The sequence below is a fragment of the Branchiostoma floridae genome, chromosome 8 (assembly GCF_000003815.2).
Source record: "Branchiostoma floridae strain S238N-H82 chromosome 8, Bfl_VNyyK, whole genome shotgun sequence".
Taxonomy (NCBI): Eukaryota; Metazoa; Chordata; class Leptocardii; order Amphioxiformes; family Branchiostomatidae; genus Branchiostoma; species Branchiostoma floridae.
This window is the reverse complement of record NC_049986.1, coordinates 12,688,481-12,707,937: the sequence shown is the minus strand read 5'-3', so window position 1 is coordinate 12,707,937 and position 19,457 is coordinate 12,688,481. Positions and strand designations below refer to the sequence as shown.

Here is a 19,457-nt window from a genome sequence, read left to right as displayed (position 1 = left end):
TTTTTACTTTCTCTCTGTTTCTTCCGAGGAATTTCGAATCATGATACAGACACTGTATCTTGTGTTTAAGAGCTCACTTTATTCCGTAACAACCATGTAAATACATAGCTACACAATGAAGACACGATACAAGACTATGCGGTCCTGTACAATAATCCCTATATAGATAAGCCGCAACAAAACGTCAATATGTATTTTTTTAAGTGAAAGCAAAGCGTCATAAAAGAACGATATGCTGTTCTCAAAGACCTGCACCTAACGTTAATTCTATATTACGTTTACTTGGTACATTCTGCAAGGTCACTTGTACGCCTAGACCAACTAAACATCTATAGTCTATCTGTAGTCTTTAGTTGTGTAGAGTACAACTCAGACCATAACAACGTGGTCATGCGTCTTCGTGGTCGGTCCTATTACTGCATGGCTGACAATTGTGACATTGCATTTCGATTAACCACATGATTTTTGTAAGTTATCGTGCTTGAATTTTGTGTCAGCATACATTTTACAACATAACAACGTTACACAAATCTTTGAAAATTCAAACGGTTAATTTTGTCCCTTCTTCTCTGGTTTCTATATCTGGTTTTCAATCGTGGATTTACATGTATATTTTTTTCATCAAACAGTCATTCTTAAAGCTGTATCACTTTTGATATACAGTATTTACTATCCTTTAAAGCTGTCTACGACAATGGACCTTGGAATTTCGTTGGTGTTCAATTAAGTCCACGTACGGTTCTGTTTTTTTTGTACGTAACGCTAGTTCACCTTTTTCCGTTGGGTAACCTATATCCGTTGCTTTTAGGTTGTGTATTTAGGCACATCAAGTAGGCGGGTGATAGTTTTGAACTGCAATATCCTGACAATATTGCAATTTGAAACTAAAGTCCATCAACGTGATATCCCCCAATACCCTGTTTTTAAAAGCAACGGATATAGGTTACCCAATGGATAAAGGTGAACTAGCGTTATATCAACCGGCATTCCGTACGAATTTCTAGTGGCGTGCGTTTTCCCGCGTGCCACAGGGCGAGTCAAACATGAAAATATGCACACTGCGACCGAAAGACAAGCAAAACACCGCAACGTAATCTCCAAGCAGATCCAACAGTGACATAAGATAGTATCAAAGCTGGCCAAGGAGTATAGCCGGCATAGGGAGTTAGACGGGCAGCATACACACTCCTAGTTCGGCTTCACTCCTTCGCCAGCTTTTGATACTATCTTGTTCTACCGTAGGATCTGCTTGGAGATTACCTGCAACGCAAGTCAGAACCAGTCGACATGTACTTGGAGATCAGTCATTGGTTGTGCCGTTGCGGGCGTGACGGTTAGCTCGACTTGAACATGTCGCACAGGAGCCGCTCGATGGGGATGTTGCCGATGGTGGGGCGGAAGAACAGCTCCTCCAGGCCGCGGGCACGGACTCCCCGCAGCGCAGGCAGGAGCAGCAGCAGCCGGCCAAACCGCACCTGTAGAACCACGTGATCAACATGACGTCAGCTCCGTCAGATTTATACTCTAACTGATCTTTACTCTAACGTTCCTCACAGTGTTATCAAAATAAGGACTTTACTGTTTCTTGGTATATTGTGGGGATATCTAAAGAATGTAAAAAAGGCGGAGTGTTAACTTTCCTCACAGTGTTATCAAAATAAGTACTTTACTGTTTCTTGATATATTGTGGGAATATCTAAAGAATGTAAAAAAAGGCGGAGTGTTGTCATACCTTGTCTTCGGAATTTTTTGAGGCGATGTACTCCCCCAACATGATCTGCGCCTGGTCCTGAACCGCCTGGACTTGTCCCGCGTCTCTTAACCCACGGGCGTCTGGAAAGGATACCACTGTTAGAATGACTATTTGTAACCAAATTTTACATACCGTGCTGTACCTGTCTTTTGATGTGCAAGATTTGCTGTATTTACTGACAGATTTTAATACCCATCGCTACAATGCCCCCTATCAGTCTGGTCCTGAACATCAGTTAACATAACAAGAAATCAAAGATCTTATATCTTTGTGAAATATCAAGAGTATTTAGTTTCTTGACTTATTCGTCAATGTGAATTTCTTTCTATGCATTATTTAGTGGAGACCATAAGGCACATAAGGCAACAGTCATATGTATATGTAGGGGAATTAAAGCAGTAAATGAGAAACTTTAATAACCTATTCTTGGATATTTTTTGACCGTCTGATTTGACCGAACCAAGTTAAAGTACGTTTACCGAACATACTGTCGGTACCCCCCCCCCCCCCCCAAAAAAAATACACATACAGACATACACAAACCAAAACCATACCGCTAGTTTACGTAGATAGCAACATTTCCTGAGCATAAACGTACCTGACTTAAAAAGCACGATTGCCTTCAGACATGCGTACTCCGTCGGGTCGACCTGTGCCTCCTGAAAGCGTGACGTCACGTCCCGAAGACCCCGGATGTCAGCCATCAGGAGTGAGGACTGCTCTGACGACTGGATGACGCGATCAGCTGACGCCGGACTGCTGGTGGCTGCCGTAAGGAGGGAACCTGGCGAAGTACATAAAGTTTAAGTCACTACAATATTCTAGCGTATTCCAGTTCAAAAAGGTTTAAAAAGAGGAGTGTGTCCTCTTGCCTTACCCAAGTTGTTGAGTTTTGACTTCTGCACATTACTACATACGTTACTACTCTATCATGTTTATCTTCACCTTCTTTGCACACTTTTCCGATAATTTGTTCAAGATTGAAAATTATATCAAATCTCTCCCTGTCATGCGTGTTTGGCAACGTGGTCATCCATATGAAGACATCATCGGATCACTAACCTGGGTCGATCGGCATGGCCCACTGCGCGGCGCTCAGGACGAACAACTCGTTCCACGCCTCCTCCAATAGGATAGCCTGATCGCGGAACGGAAGTTGTAGGAATGACGGGATATTCCGTGCCCACTTGACGACGATGAAGAGCAGGCGGGCCGCGGTTTCGTACATGTTGTCCGCAGCACCCGGGAAGGGGAACTGCGCGTGCTCTGTGGGCATCTTTGAAGTTTTTCCTACATGAAAAAAATTAAAATCAGCTCTCTTTTGTGTCACAAACGCGAAAACTATAAAATACCAACTTACCGAATCTCTAACCGTGTCCCCGGTCTTCTGAACGAATACTTCGGACACATTACCGTAGAAGTTGGTCAAGGTATCAAGTAGTACTCTCCAAACAGAGGTTTGGCTCTGGCTGGTTACTTTTACGTGTTATAGAGTGACGTTCCTGTATCTCATCTCTGCCGGAAAACAACACAAAATAGAAAGCACGAAAAAAAGTCTAAAACACGTAAAAAAAAACAGACAGAGCCGAACCTATGCGCCCAGTCAATTTATGCGCGCTTTTAGTATCAATCTTTTTCTAAATACTGCAACAGTTACAATATTCCAGTTCCATTACTGTAGTGTTAAAGCCTGTTAGAGTAACTTTGAATGGCAGGGCTGCATTGCTTCGCACATAACGTACAAACAATGAGAAGATGTCAGAGTTGTAGTTACCGTCTTTGCCGTCACTATCCTGATGAAGACCCTGAACGGGTATCCGCTTGTCGGCCTGCAAAATGGCGTCTAATAACTGATGGGTCTCTCCAGGCATTGTCACGTGACTTGACTGCGTCATCAGATGGTGACTGAAGGCTCTGCCGTCCAGCAGTCCTGATTGGTCATACGTCACAAGGAACGGTCTGGTGGCTGGGACCTGGTAGGAGAGTGACAGTGATAAAGGTGCTTTTAATAGTATAAAACACCTTGACTTGTTAAGGCTGTAACGTTAGTATAGATTTTGAGATTGGAATTTTTGTAGGACATACTGTATGTTTAATTATGTTGTTCTTGCTGTTTGGTTGTCATGGTAGGAAATACGGACAAAATAGTCTGGAAAAGTTTTATAACAGTTACCAAGAAAAGTATTTGATAGCATATAAAAGAAGGAAAAGGGAGGGGTGTTCTTCAGCAACAGGTGGTTGCACTGCCGAAAGCCTCGCCGTAGCTACTTTTGAAAACCCTTTCACCGGCGCCGTCAGCGAGAATGCACGGTAGCGTGCGTAGTCCAGTGGTTCCTGCCTCTGCTTACCTGACACGCTATCATAGCGGGTATGTCAGGTAAGCGACTAGTTCCAAAGGCAGGGACCACTGGACTACATCGGAAAGCTTAAGGGTTGCAGTCCTTAGGACCGAACGTTAAGCCGTAGTCCACTGTTCATTGTGCTTGTCGAAAAAAAAGGGGAATTTCCCCGTACAATGAACCGGTAAATATTGTAACGTTACATAGCGCCTGTCCTCTCTGTCATAAACAGTGGAAGACTAGCTCTTCAGTGAGCTATTTCTTCAGTGAGCTATTTAAAACAGGATCAAGATCTCTTTCCTTTTTCTTTTTTTTCACCTCTCCTCGCTATACCTGCCTGAGAAAGACCCCGATGACGTACCTTGATGGGAGTGACGTCTCTGTTGTCCCCAGGAGTCATCCTGTGCTCGACTTTAGGCGGGCTGGGCGGGCTGGCTCGGTCCGAGTCGTCCCGCCGGTACTGGTAACATCGGGGAGCGCGCTCGTGCTGCACCGCTGCAAAACGCAAAAGGACACCACAGTCAATATATGCAGGCTAATGTAGTTACTAGGGGCACACGATTTTATTTGGGGAATTAGACGAAAAATTAGGAATAGAACTACTTACAAAACCGTACAGCCTTCGAATGTACCACTGCCGTGGTCATGGACCGTGAGTGAGTGAGTGAGTGAGTGAGTGAGTGAGTGAGTGAGTGAGTGAGTGAGTGAGTGAGTGAGTGAGTGAGTGAGTGAGTGAGTGAGTGAGTGAGTGAGTGAGTGAGTGAGTGAGTGAGTGAGTGAGTGAGTGAGTGAGTGAGTGAGTGAGAGTTCGACTTGCGCTATGGTCGAGTTCATAAAAACTGTGCTCTTTCTCCGAAAAAAAAATCAATGCTCTTGCGCCATAGCATTTGACAAACTTGATCAGCGTATCCAAATCCAGATCCATTTCCAAATATCACATCTACTTGATTCCTCAGAAAAACAAGTCACACAGACGTTCATCAAAGACAAGTCTCTCAGGACCAAATATCAATGCGATTGGATTCTAAAGACAATCTGACAAGCGCTCCCGGTTTCGTCTGATGAGGTCCTTTGAAGCTCTTTAACTTAAAGACCAGTTTTCAAAGCTTCTGGTCGCGTCTAAGGGCTTCCGCTGCAGTTAATTTCATTCATAGAAATACGAGTCATTAGATTGTAATGAGTTTATCAAAGCGTCGGCAACCTATGGCGTATGTGAGAACGGGCACGGCATTTGTGGCCTTTGATTCAATGTAGAAGCGTGGCGGGGCAATGGGCAGCTTTATTGCATGTATAATGAAAGGCCCTGGGGACAAACACTTTAATCATGATTTCAATTTGCACCAGAGGGTCTACGGGACATAAACTTTACTGATGTCTTCATCTCCCAGAAAACAATCTCCGGCAGGTACAGCGGTGTCAATTCCCGTTGCAAGTCGGATGAAAAGATAAAAATTACACCAGAGATCTTTGAAAATTAACCATTTCATGGGTACAACATCATTCACTCTCCATTCCTTTGAGATCTTGTAACTTGTGACCATGCTTATTGAGATACAAGCTCTGCATTAGATGTCTACAGGAAAATTTGCAATTTCTATGGTGAAAATTGACAGGGATCATTATACTTTTTGCTGTACAGACATTTGTACTGGTATACTCTTTCTCCTTAATTACACTATGTACAAAATCAGCCACAACATTAGGCGCAGTTTTGTATCCTGTCTGTCACTTTTGCACAGTCATAAAATTTAACCGGTCGCTTCTTTAATTTTTTCTAGCAGAAAGTAACATGGATTCCCCAGTTTCCCTTCTGTAATTTGATTTTAGTACAAGCTTAGTGTCCAAGAGATATGAGAATATAAGCTTTAGCAAAATGACCAAACTCTGACTTGATCATGGTAGTACATCTGCTTTAGATTTACTTTATGCTATTTGTTTCTGCTACTTTTTGCATGTCCTTAGCTACATGTGTAAGTAGACTCAGGGCCCTAAAAAGTGGTTCACATGTCACACACTACACAATTATCATTTCCCACGAAAGAAGTCTGTATTGTGTAACATTGTTAAGTCGCACACATCGCAGTTATAAGTGTACCATGAATGAAGTGTGTAACATTGTTAGTTCACACACATCGCAGTTATAAGTGTACCATGAATGAAGTGTGTAACATTGTCAGTTTGCACACATCGCAGTTATAAGTGTACCATGAATGAAGTGTGTTACATTGTTAGTTCACACACATCGCAGTTATAAGTGTACCATGAATGAAGTGTGTAACATTGTTAGTTCACACACATCGCAGTTATAAGTGTACCATGAATGAAGTGTGTAACATTGTTAGTTCGCACACATGGCAGTTATAAGTGTACCATGAATGAAGTGTGTAACATTGTTAGTTCGCACACATCGCAGTTATAAGTGTGCCATGAATGAAGTGTGTTACATTGTTAGTTCACACACATCGCAGTTATAAGTGTACCATGAATGAAGTGTGCTGCCGTCCTACCGTCCTTGTTCATCTGCGCGTCCAGACATTTCTTGAAGCGGCAGGCCTGGCACTGGTTCCGTCTGGCCACGTCCACCACACAGGAGCCGTTCTCCTTACAGATGTACGCAAGGTTTCTGTGGGGAACAGGGCAAGACACAGTTTTTTCTCTGACAGTACACACTGCATTCCATTGACCAAAACTAACCGCTACAAAAACAGCCCAATCCCATACTTCACCCACCTTTTAAATACATGTACCTGAAAAGATCTCCCATGTCTCTCAATCCACCGCCACAGTCTTCATTTATACCTTGTATAACAAGTTGTTTTGTTTCCTTTTGCTCTATTCCTATAATAAGACTTCTTGTAATTGTATATTTTCATAGATTTTACACATGTATGAAGTACGATGTCTAGAATGCGCAATTCAGCCGCTTCTACTGTGTAGAAGTAGCTGCAATGTATTTTATTGTTCACTTACTGAACCAATAAACCAATCTTATACTGACAGTACTCTGAAGCCTGACGAGAGCACACGTGTAGACCATGCTAGGTCTTTGTGAAAAAAAGACAGATAAAGATAGTTTCACCACCTCTGAACTGCACTTCCTTCCACTCAAGCAAGACCTTTCTGGTCATCTTCCCACTCCCTGACTTCCTCGTGACCACTCCACTGCCACCATACAAACACACACCAACAAAAAACACCCCGGTCGAAAAAAAGACTCCCTACAAGTACATAGAGTCAAAGGGATGTTCCCAACCTCACAGATACCAAGAGTTAATAACAAACATGCATTGTTCAATCCCTATATCGCTCACTTTGTGCAAAGTCGTTACTGCGAGTCCGTTTCGAAAAACGTAGCCAAAGACACAAATTATACTACATGTAGAATATATATAACAATATATACAGAATTGAATGGCAAGCTTCAACCATACGGGTTTCCAAACGTCTTATTCGATATGAAATGTCACACATATGGAAACGAATGGGAAAACAAGGACGTCGTCCGTACCGGCGGATGCTCCGTTTGAAGAAGCCTCTGCAGCCGTCGCAGCTGTAGACCCCGTAGTGTTTCCCCGAGCTGCGGTCCCCACAGATGCGGCAGGGGATGTCAGGTTTCCCGCGGGTCGAGTTGGTCAGGCGCGGCGGCGACACCGTCACCACTGCCGCGGTTTCTACAACAAGGAAAAGTTTTTCTTTGTTTATCTTGCTTGTCTTTTTCCCGGCTATCAGTCACATTTCATACCAGGGATTCGACGGGCTGTTTGCGGAAACGAAAAATTAACGTTTATGCCAATAAATATGCACAAGACATGCTGTTGATTTTTTGTAGTCCGTTTTGTGTTTTTATTGTCTTTTATATCGTACTTTTTGTTCCCAAAAGCTGTCCGGCCTAACCCCTTTGTGGGAATGTGACGTAAGCCTAAGCTTACAGTGACCCATTTTATGATCTAGCGCGCATTGTTCTTTTGTTATATAACGGGAGGCATTGCGGTTGCACAGACAGGCAAGTCTTCATGTATGCTTTGCACAAGATGACCAATTACATAATGAACTGAATGGGTGATTAGTGGACAGAAAACACGAAGAACAAACAGCTTAACACAGGTATCAAGGGACAGGGTCCAAAATCGATTCAAATAACTGATAAGGACAAATCTAATACGAGTGTCGGTTTTAGAAAAACTGGGTTCCACTGAAGTCGTTTAAAATTGATAAATATATAACCAGTGTCTAACTACAGAACAGCCAACTTGGTATGATGAATGAATGAAACCTCAATTATACATTTTTGCCCAACTCAGCTACGTACAGTTCACTACAAAGACATGTTTATCGTTAACAAATATGCACATGTTGGAACGAGTATCGTAGTTCGGCTTCTTCTCGCTTCTTGGTAATGTTGGAAATGTAAGATTTTATAGGTTTAGCTATATGGGTTTATCAAAACGCATCAGGAGTATAAACCTTTTCAGTGTTACTTATATGTGTTAAGCGATGAAATCTATTTTCTATACAACTAAATAGGAAGGATATTTCTATCATTAACAATGATCCGTGAATGAAAATCAGAAAGCCGTTTGCACCCCAATACAGGACGACAATCAAACAAATAAAGCACGCTGGGGCTAGCCTAACGCTGTTGTGCTGTTTAGATTAAAACTTCAATCACGTGTAAGCTTGCCTGTTTCTCTAATCACCTCGCTGAGCATATCTAAACATCGTATAATACTAACAAATCAGGCCCCACGCGCCCCCACGCTCATACAGCACCGCTGCGTGTTTACCCGCCAAGCCGCCGGGTCATCACAATCACCTGCTGTAATATACAGGCAGGTAGCAACCAGGGCTCTTGACGTGAGTTCTGTTTGCTTTGTTTCACCTGCCTGCGCTCTAACTTTTGGTAGGGGCCACAGGACACATTGTGTCATTTTCAGTCAAACCTTCATTTATAATATCAGTCAAGGCTTGCAGTCAAAACTTCTCAGTTACACGCCACTTAAACCCTCAGCAATTATCTATTACTCGGAAGAATACGCAAAGATGGCTCCGTGGAGAGATTTCTGTTTGCTTTTCTTCACCTGCCTGTGTTCTAACTTTTGGTAGGGGCCACAGGACACATTGTGCCATTTTCATTAAGACTTACAGTCAAATCTTCTCAGTTTAGCGCCACTTAAATCCTCAGTAGTTATCTATCAACACTGCTACTTAGAAGAATACGCGAAGATGGCTTCGTAGAGAGATAAATGATATAGAAATTCAGATCTCATAAAACACAAAAGACTCCATTATTTAGAAATTATAATTTATATGAAGAAATATCATGACACACTCATAAACCAGTTCTGGAAGTTAAAAGAAAGCATTTCGATATGCCGATCGCGATAGTATTTAAAGGCACCTCTCTTGCAATTAGCCTCTTTGGAACACGACGGTATTGTTACTGTAGCGATGGACAAGGCGGTGGGCGAAATCTTTTGAAAAATTAGAACACAAGAAATGAATTGACAGAAAGAGCCCTTGACATAACGCAAAGCACAAGCTGTGCGTGGTACCAACTTCACATTATCCTCCGGGATTGCTAGCCGTACTGTCCGCATACTCACCTGTGCCGTAAGTCATCTTGTTCAAGAGCCAAAGGATCTCAGTACAACGCTACCTCAGTGGCGCGACCGTTCGCGACGGGAGTCAGGAGGGGAATGCCACGCGCCACGCGCCAAGCAGCTTATCATCCGTGTCAGCTTTTACAAGGGGGTGGGTCCACCAACCAGCTAATGTGAGAAACCAGCAAGTGTTCATGCGATAAACGCGCGCGCAAATAAAGGGGGTCTTTGGCAGCAAAGTACTAAACACCTTGTTTCAATAACCGCACGCTGGGCAAACACGACGGGCAGAAAGGGCCAGGAAAGAGCAATGATGAAATGATGCAGTGGTCAATTTGCCAGCGATTGTTCTCGGCTATCAATCCGTGTTTGTCCGAGTCTTCAGCTTTTCAAGGCTAACTCGACAGTTAAACCGTTAATGCCTTAAACATACCGCTTTTGTACGTCAGTATGAAAAGGGCCATACTCGAGCCTTGAGTGAAGGTAAACTATAGCCATAAGAACATGATGGTTAGAATACACACGCACTAGTGCGGGCGGCTTACACGTATACAGATTCTGAAAACTTAAACTTAAGCAAAGAAAACAAGAAATCAAACAAACAAAGCATCAATGGAAATTTGCTAAAGAAGTAGGCAACCATACAGACAAGTTCGTTTGATATTCCTGAAGATTTGTGACAGTTAATCTTTGTGACAATGAAGCATATGTTTCCTGAGGTTAAGAGAGTCGTTTTCTGTGTTACAGTGAATTTGTTTTATCATAGATATATAGGGAAAAAAACTACCTGATATCGCAGAGGTTGAAATCGGAGGGGTGAGTCGTCCCTCCACTGAAGTCACCGGAGCGTCTACCATAGTTTCGGCGGGGGTCGGCGCGGCTGTGTCCCGGGGGTAGGTGATGGCGAGTCGGCGGAGTGGCGTTCCGATCGTGCTCGGGTAACCAGTCGTCTGTGTCGGGGTCTCGCTATCCACACACTTGGCTTCCTGACTCGGCGTTACGTCAGGACTTGGGTCACATTTCTTACTCATATCCGCGATTTTTGGAGCAAACCATCACCAAGGATAGGTGTCGAGAGATGACAACAGTGTCTTAAGATAAACTTTGCCAACTCTAAGATATTGAATGTCTAAGATCACAAAGCAGCATAAGTGTTTCTAAAGACTACGCAACTTTGCATATCTTGTTTTGTGTGATTAGCTCCATCTAAAAAGTTCATCGTGACAAAAAAATTACCTGACACCCCTACAAATTCCCGTCACCCACCTTTTCTTTTTCACACGTCACAGGCTGGCGGTGCCGTGGGAATCTCCAGGTGCGACGGCGACGGCGCGATTGTTCCCCCGCCGCCGATTGGCTCCGAGTCCCGGCGCACGTCAGTCGGCATCCGCGGGCAGGCCGCCGCCGTGTGCCCGCCGGGCGTACCGCTATCACACGGTAATTAGCTCGCGCGTCGCTGCCAACTCTCATTAGCTCTGCATCACAGCTTTTGTCGGGGCTGTATCCTCGCATCCACCGCCGCTTGTCTCCGGGGGATGTCTTTGTTCACATCTTTCCTTCTGTATCCTTTCAGAGAAAAAAACTCTATTCGCTGAGGCTAACCTTTGAATCGGTGTTTTGCTACCCGAGTGTTGGCTTAAAGCCAAGGTAAACAAAAGACCAAAGCGCACACACGCCGTAACGGGATACAGATGATCTCTTGGTGGGTAGTTAAGATAACGCAATTAGAACATACAACCTTGCCTTGCCCGTATTTTGAAAAACACACAGAACAGAATCTATTCTAGTGGTGTTCATCCTTCACAAATTTGAGTTTTACATATTTCATACACAAAATGTAGTTAAGGTCGCAAAAGCAAAGTACTGGCATGAAAGCTGTTCTAAATTTCAGTTACATATTAAGTCTCCCGGTATTTCATAATTACTTGTGCAAATTAAGGTCCATAGTTTATGAATTTACAATAATAGCTAGATATACCCCAAAATTAACAAAGACTTTCCCTTCATTTTCTTTGTTCAACCACGAATTAGATTCGTTCGTGTGATAAACGAATGAGATTGTTAATTTGGTAAGGATTCGGGGCATGTATATGAAGACACAAAACCATTGCAAATTTCAATCATTGATATTGATGATAAGAGAGCTTGCTTTGGGGTTCTACTCCAGTGGCCATGGTGGTTGAGAAACATTACCGGCCGCACGTAATGTACGTCCTTGGTACTGAAAGCACGTTCCCCCGCCATGCACGCCCATACCGCGCGGTGTGCCGGTGGTTAGGGACCGGACCGGCGGTTTTACCGGCCGACATTTGACAGGATTTCTGCTAATCTGCGGTATAATCTACATAAATTAGCAAAACATTCTAACCTGGAGTTTCCCTAGATCTGTTGGTATGCCAAAATTATTGGTTTTTGAACAATCAAACGAGAACAAAAACAAGCGCATATATTTCCTTGGTAACTTAAGAACTCTCGTTTTTTCTGTGAGCTTTGTAAAAGCTCTGGCTTTGTGTCTACAATGAAGCCGATGTTGTGAAGAAGGCAGTCCGCTCTTTTTTGTTCTTTCGTGTATGTTAAATATATGACATAAATAGCCCATGATAAGGTATAGAGACAATTTGCGATATTGAGATGCATTGAATGCACTTTCCGACCATAATGTAACACATATATACGTAGTTACAACCAGCGAGGACTGGATATGTGTCTAAACGATTCTTCACTTTCCTTGGTCTCTGGTACATCAAAACGGTCCTGCTCTGAATCATGACCTCATTCTTCTGAAGAGTTTTGACCCAGATTTCCTCTCAAGGTTTCTCCTGCTGCCTCCCAAACTATGTGATAATGAGGTCCAAATCATCTGCTTCATTTTGTTAGTTAAATCCCTGACTGGCCACAGTGGCCATTGAAAGGACTTTAGAAATGCTTAGGTCACATTTCCAAACCGGGGCCCGGCGAGGCAGCTTTCGGTAACGAAAATAATGATAAAAAAGACACCAAAGTACACAGAACGTAAAAGAAGAGTCGCGGGCATGATTTTTGATTATTTCTAGGTATTAATTTTTATTTTACGTCTCCTAAAACAGCCCGGTCAGATCCTGGTTTGAAAATGTGACCTAAGCGTTATCTCAGTGAGTAGGGCTTCTCTCGAGTATTAGGGAAAAGGGAAAAGAAACTGCTCTGCTCCTATTCATGTAACCCGTAATACTAACCTTTCTGTCTTGTTACGTGGTGATACGTGAGTAAGAAACCCCTCGAAGCGGGAGAGATAATCATAGTGTTCTATTCTGAATACTTCACATTGTGTCTCATTTTCAGCCACGACGAATACATCACGATGTTAGTGTGCTATTCTGTATGTCTCAAGTGTTGAAACAAGTTACGATCATCAATGTTTTTGTACCATTACTAAGCAAAAAATGGATGTTCAAATAACATGCTTGACAATGATTGTGTTACAGCAATATGGAAAAAGCTATATCAACAGACTAACTAAAACTGATGATAGAAACACTTTTTGGATGTTGTAGCTATAGCTCGACAAAGTTAGCTTGAACAATGATGTAAACGGAACTAGTCAAATAGAGAGACTTAAACACAATAAGCATTCAAAAGACAGTGTCCGCGTCGATGTCCTAAAAATAAAAAGTTCGAGTCCATGTAATATGCCTTTGACCGTTATTTCATTCTATCAGAATTACTGACGGGCTGTTAACTTTTAAAGGCGACTTCCACAGCGTCTGCAAGTTTGTGCTACCAACACTGGCATCCAAAGAGCCGACAAAACGCTCAATGTAGTAAACGAAACGGAAAGATTTAATTGTGCTGCAGGACACGTGTGTTAGGCGGACGGTACGGACGGTACGGTACAAATTCGCCGCGTGGCAGCTAACTTGTTTCACAAACACCAGCGCGTGGCCGAGTAAAGGTCGCTCCTGTACAAACCCATCCTAACCTCCCATTGTTTGCGGCCAGACCAGTTTGTCTAAACTTCGTCTGACACACACAAAGCGGACGGTTGACCTCCCGCTAGGGGTCGCTCTCCACCTGTGCGCACGTGCCCGTACCGTTCAATTTGGCTAATTGCCGGTTTTATTGACCGTTTAGCGCGGTAATTGTGGTGCCTGACATTTCGGACACACCGTGCCTATGTTGAACACATTCGTCTTCTCAGACATAGGAACATTTCCGCAGAATTAACATTCCAATTCCCAACGGAATCCTACCACTTTTCGAAACCTTTTCCAAACCACGTAGGGAAAGTACTAGTAGTGAAAACTGTCCAGTTCCCTATCCGATTCTATCATTCAAACTCTTTTATTTTGCCCACGTATGTATAGTATATTTTCTATGGAGATCCGTTGCCAACGTAATTTGTGTCATATAGATAATGTTCTTGTCCAAAGACAACAAAACAGAACAATTGTGACCCAGTACTACTGTCGTTGTTTCCCAAAGTTTGTTGGTGAGCTGTATCATTTTTATGCCCTAAAAATGTCTGCGGATTCAAAAGTAAACTTGGCTCTTAGCGTAAAAACAAAAAGAACAGTGTAAAAAGGTATGATCATAATTTCGTCGAGTAACAACATGAATATAAATCTTATACATAGTATTGACGACTCAATTCCTCGTTGGGGCATTCTTGTTGTAACTTTTCTTTTCTCGGCGCTCCAGTGTGCCCCCACACGCCCTCCGGCCACCCGTAAATCTGGCCAGGTCCCCACACCTCGCCACAACGGACGCAGTAATTTTCTCAGCAGGAAGAACTCTCAATAAGCTTTCCTCTTTAACACAGACAAAGGTCCAGGTTTGGCGCGTCTGGCCCAGACGTCGTTTATCTCCATCAGCTTGTGTCTGGGTTCAGGTGAACTGCACAGCGTTTTTACGATCTTTTACATCTGTACTGTTGAAACAAACCGCGTATAGGTTTCAGGTGCAAAACGGATATGGATTGTTGTATTTAACAGCTAATGACTACCTGTGTGCCCATGCCAACATAGCGTAATTTCCGATGAATTATCTGATTCCTATGAACGTTCTAAAGTGTGTTCAGTTGAAGACACATTTTCAAAGTTATCAAGCATCAATGCATGCATCTAAACAGGAATTGAAGTAAGAAATAAGGCCACATCGTTAGGTATGACATGGAGCAAATACAGTGCTATGTAAATATTTCGCGATTGAATTCATTTACCAAATGTGTGATAACGTCTGAGATAAAACAAATTGTCGGTAACGAAATCGTTTGTTTTCAAATTTCCACTCTTTGCTTTTATTTCGAAAAATGGCTAAACACGAAATTATTATATCAATCATATATTATGTTTTCAAAAGACGTTATCTAGAATTTATGGAGCGCATGTACGCTCTTCCAAATATCGTCGCAGTGATAGTAACTGCCGACAAAGTTCTTTCTTCTTGATTTTGATTCAAACGTAAAAACGTTTCTGTTTTAGATTCTTAAGATTAAAGCTCGTAAACTGTTCATAAGAAAAGCTATTGTTCATAATCTCATTATATGATAACAATGACCATTGTGCACAAGGTTTAAACGGAAAGAAATGACCTGTCACTGTCGTTAAGCTTTGGACGACGCACGTTTTATGAGGAGTCTGAAGAAATGAATGGTATGGACCCCCCTGTCCAGTGCGGTGTACCCACAGATCCATCTTGTCCTGTAACCCACACCACAGGCTGGTCGTTACACCGACAACAACAATGTGCAGGGTCAAAGGTCCTTCAACACCTGCGCCCCAAAATGGCGACCTTTACTTCCAGCTGACACCTACGGTTGGACACAAACGCGACCGGCTGTATTGTCCCCGTAAGAAAAGGTAAGTTAGGCCCACGTGACATTGATGGGTACATACGCTTGACAAACAAACCCTTTTCCCCCGAGACTGCTCATGACAAGATATATGCAACTTTTTATTGTCTTCTTGGCATTTGAAAAAAGGCTGTTGGTCTATTCATTCATGGGCACCTGCGCACGCCATGAAACAAGCTCATAACCATAGGCTAGTACATGCCATTTGGTGACGCCATCCTGCTGTCATTGTCTGTGATCCATCAGTACTTAGACTTGTTCAAAGCTTAAGTCTCCTCTCGTTCCACCTGCTATTTCTTAAGGTAACACCTTCTCTGACACACCTCGTTTTTTTTTTATTGAAATCGCCAATCACATTCATATTTCATATCAAGCCCTACCGCTGCATAGCTAAAATCAGTCAAAATTCTGTGCTTATCTAACTATCTTTCAAATAAAGTGCTCATAAAAGTAACTTAAACCTTAAAATTCCTAGAATGATGATGGCGTTTTAAGTAAAGAGACTCCAGAAGTTACCAGAAAATATATCAAAAGAATGATCCGTTACTGTGACGAAAATCAGTGTATTAAAGTGTATTTTCAAGCGCTCAGGAAGTATTATGGGGGCTAGTTTGTACTGTCTTTATATAGTCTTATATATAAAGACTTCTATAGTCTTTACTGGTTGTGCGTTACTTTGCGGTTGGCCTGATTACCAAAGCCAACCAAATTCACAGATATTATTTTCCAAGCAGATGTTACGGTCGCGGGGTGAATAATGGCCACGATTCTCTCCGTCTACCTTCCTCCTCCAAGAGTCAGGCAGATGAAACCAATCGCAGCTACTTCTAGCCACGAGACCGCAACATCTGCTTGAAGAATAACACATTTTGGGCATGGCATGACAATTGTGTCACAGAGAATTACGCGTACGTGCGCAGTTCACAGGCTTGAAACCATCTCGTAAACGGCCGTTTCATCAGACGATTTTGTGGCGCTTTCTGTCTCATCCGGGCACTTTGCTGCACTGGGGATCGACAAGCGTCTGAAAAACAAATAGAACAATCACAATTGTACGAAACCATAGAAAAAAGTTTCTCCTGGGCATTTTTCTAGGTATGTCATGGTATGATAAGAATATTTAGACATCGTCGAAGATTGTGAATAGCCGGGGTACCGTCCGATTTCTGCCGGGGCTCCTTGCACTCGCTGCCCTAAAAAGTTTAGGAAATATCTAGAAATCCCCATTAAAAATCGGAGGTTATCCAGGCTAGGCCGGCCGCCGTGAGGGGTAACGTGGCAACTCGTGATATGACAGATTCTCATTTTATAATGCCTTTGATTTTTTTTCCAATTCCCGTTTTCCGACGTCTATGAGCAGCAATTCGTTAACGCTATTGACCATTGAATAACGGATACGAACCTTTCGTACCGTGGCAAGTACAAGCAAGCGTGAAAGCACCTTCAAAGATCACTGCGGAAGCACTGTCAAGCATTGCTCTCATGGGCCACGGAATTTTTGGCTCAAAAATGTTGAAAGATTAGAAAATACTAGTACCTTGCCAGGCATTCCAGATCCTCGGGAGTGTTAGGAAGTGATATGCCGTGTGTCTCGGGCAGGACTGTAACGGCCGCTCCCGCCACACAAGACAGCACCCCGTACATCAGGAGGGGGAGGGGCCGCCACACGTTACCAAGGAGACCGATAAATGGCGCCATGACCCCACCCAATCTTGACACCATGCTGGCCTGGCCGACACCCATATTTCTGTGTACAAAAAAAAAAAAGAGTTCAGAACAATCTGTCTTATCTATATCTGTCTGCTTATCTGCATAGTTAATTTCTCTTTCCTTTTCTCTACTGCAGAACCACTTTTTGATACACAACTACAACTTGAAAGGCAAATGGTGTCATAAGAATCTGCATTTGCAAGGACAAAAGTACATCATAAGAGTTTTTGTACCTACCTTATGACTGTTGGGAAGACCTCAGCAGAGTACACCGTCAGAGTACAGAACCCGATGCTGATTCCGAACCGCCCGGCCATAGCGAATGTCGTGGTGATGACTCCTAAGTCTGGGCACAAAGTCGTAAAAGGTATGTCAGTACGGCACTAGCCATCCTACCTTCTCCCAGTTCGAGGATAGGAACGAACAACCAAGGCATAGTAGCACATACCCTGCACTTTGAAGAACGTCATCGAACGATGACAACAGAATAAAGTCACAAAGTACAAAGATGAAGATATTTGACTGTTCTTCTGCAGTCTTCTTCAGAATTCAAGTAAACAGTCCTAATAAGTCACGTGGCTTTTGTGTACACGTGACGTCATGCATTTTAGTCAAAAAGTGCCAGGAAGTTTATACCGCCCACCGTCTCTATGCTTGTAAAGCGAAGGTCATACATACCATGTGGCACGCCGGCCGCGGCCAGACAGGACACTCCGGCCACAAATATGAAGATGATAAAAGGACGTTTCCGGCCCCATCTGTCCATGGTTACCCAGGCAACAAACATGGCGACGATTTCCACGCATGCCCCGAGGACAAAGTTGACGTAGTGGTCGCCGACCAGTTGTGATGTTCCCAACATGAGGCTGTAGTAAACACACACTGAGATCAACCTGGAAAGGTAACAAAAACATATTAATTGAATTAGTGCAACGGGAACAGATAAAATCCTTTCTAGAACGAATAAGTTTCTTTTGGACTGTTTGGCTTCCTGGCTTAAGCTTAAGGTATGCATTAAGGACCTAATACTATTCTTGAAAGTTTGAATCCCGAAGCAGAAAGTGAATCCAAGCCAAAATTCGAAAAATGCCTTTAATAGCTAACAGACTGCTATCGTATGCTTAGCTAAATACGTACAGTACGTGTTGTGTATAGTAAATATGAGAAACCCACCATGCTACATTCATTGCAAGCGTTATCTTCCTCATCTGCGGTGTGCGGACAAGATCAATAACGCTGTACTTCCTGCTTCTGTTGCTAGGTGTCGTCTGCTCTTGTTGGACCTTTGCACAACCGTTCAACTTCTCAAAGGTTTCCTGCGAAAGGCTGACGCCGTTTTCTTTGGCGATGCGCTCTATGACCTTCCTGGCTTCGTCCGTTTTCTTGGCAAAGATTAACCAGCGAGGAGACTCTGATAAAAACCTAGCGTAAGGAAACAAAGAAAACAAGTGTTCGGGGACCTCATATCTCCATGAAATGTTCTGATTATGCAAATAACTGCCACATCAACATAATCTATGCCCGGTTATGTGCACCTTTGAACAACTTACACCCATCAAAATGTTGATACCAGTAGTCAAACTCAAACCATTCACCACTTAGGAGTTTTTCATTAATTATGCAAATTAAGCACTTATATGCATAATCGGTACCTGGTAATGTTCCACCTGCCACATGGTACATGTATTTGAGTCCTATAATGAAAAACACTACAAATATAGATTCTCCTAACCAAACATGCAAAGTAAGTCCCAATGTAAATCCGTTGCACTTGCATAACGCTTGTAAACCATTATCATATTGTTACGTAATCATGAATACCCTCGACGGAAAATTGTTTGTTTTACCCCTACCACTGGACATTGTGCCTATTCATAGGACCTTATCAATGTCACTTTGACCATGTACTTGGATAACAGATAAATCACTAAGTGTAAGACAAACACATGCCACACTTCATGAGAGTCCAGGGCAGTTTGTCAGGGCAGCTCAGCTCACGTTCACGTCTCTGTTGACTTTTGTTCTTCTGTCTTAAATTTTGATACATAGCAGAATACACTTCTCATCCATAGGGGTTGTTTGAGGTTGCTTGAGGTCGTTTGAGGTGTTTAGGCAAAACGAAGAACAAACCACGATGCTTTGTTGTGGCCTGAATCAATCTTTAACCAAGAAATCGTACATTTCACGCCTGTCTGAAATATTGAGAGGTCTTTTGGTGAATTTCTTGT

General features: G+C 42.9%; 2 protein-coding genes across 4 annotated transcripts in view; both read right to left on the bottom strand.

The window, feature by feature from the left end:
* Positions 1 to 975: 975 nt before the first annotated feature.
* On the bottom strand, positions 976 to 11,392 carry LOC118421362 (photoreceptor-specific nuclear receptor-like). 3 transcript variants are annotated; one of them, XM_035828622.1, is made up of 9 exons: positions 10,480 to 11,392; positions 7,601 to 7,763; positions 6,573 to 6,715; positions 4,454 to 4,587; positions 3,528 to 3,726; positions 2,816 to 3,043; positions 2,352 to 2,537; positions 1,733 to 1,833; positions 976 to 1,475 (listed from the first exon to the last, which is right to left on the bottom strand). In XM_035828622.1, the coding sequence occupies exons 1-9, from the start codon at positions 10,721 to 10,723 to the stop codon at positions 1,335 to 1,337; spliced, it is 1,539 nt and encodes a 512-aa protein (XP_035684515.1). In that variant the 5' UTR covers positions 10,724 to 11,392; the 3' UTR covers positions 976 to 1,334. The 3 variants fall into 3 exon arrangements, with proteins under 3 accessions (XP_035684515.1, XP_035684516.1, XP_035684517.1); XM_035828623.1 differs by having other exon boundaries at positions 6,600 to 6,715; positions 10,480 to 11,389; XM_035828624.1 differs by lacking the exon at positions 10,480 to 11,392 and adding an exon at positions 9,696 to 10,451.
* A 5,048-nt stretch (positions 11,393 to 16,440) lies between these two features.
* Positions 16,441 to 19,457, bottom strand: part of LOC118421771 (organic cation transporter protein-like) — a 26,662-nt gene continuing 23,645 nt past the window's right edge. Inside the window, exons 5-10 of the mRNA XM_035829273.1 lie at positions 19,409 to 19,421; positions 18,403 to 18,726; positions 17,908 to 18,122; positions 17,467 to 17,575; positions 17,057 to 17,266; positions 16,441 to 16,543 (exon numbers count right to left, since the gene is read on the bottom strand). Of these exons, the coding sequence (XP_035685166.1) occupies positions 16,441 to 16,543; positions 17,057 to 17,266; positions 17,467 to 17,575; positions 17,908 to 18,122; positions 18,403 to 18,726; positions 19,409 to 19,421 (974 nt within the window). The remainder of the gene's footprint in view (positions 16,544 to 17,056; positions 17,267 to 17,466; positions 17,576 to 17,907; positions 18,123 to 18,402; positions 18,727 to 19,408; positions 19,422 to 19,457) is intronic.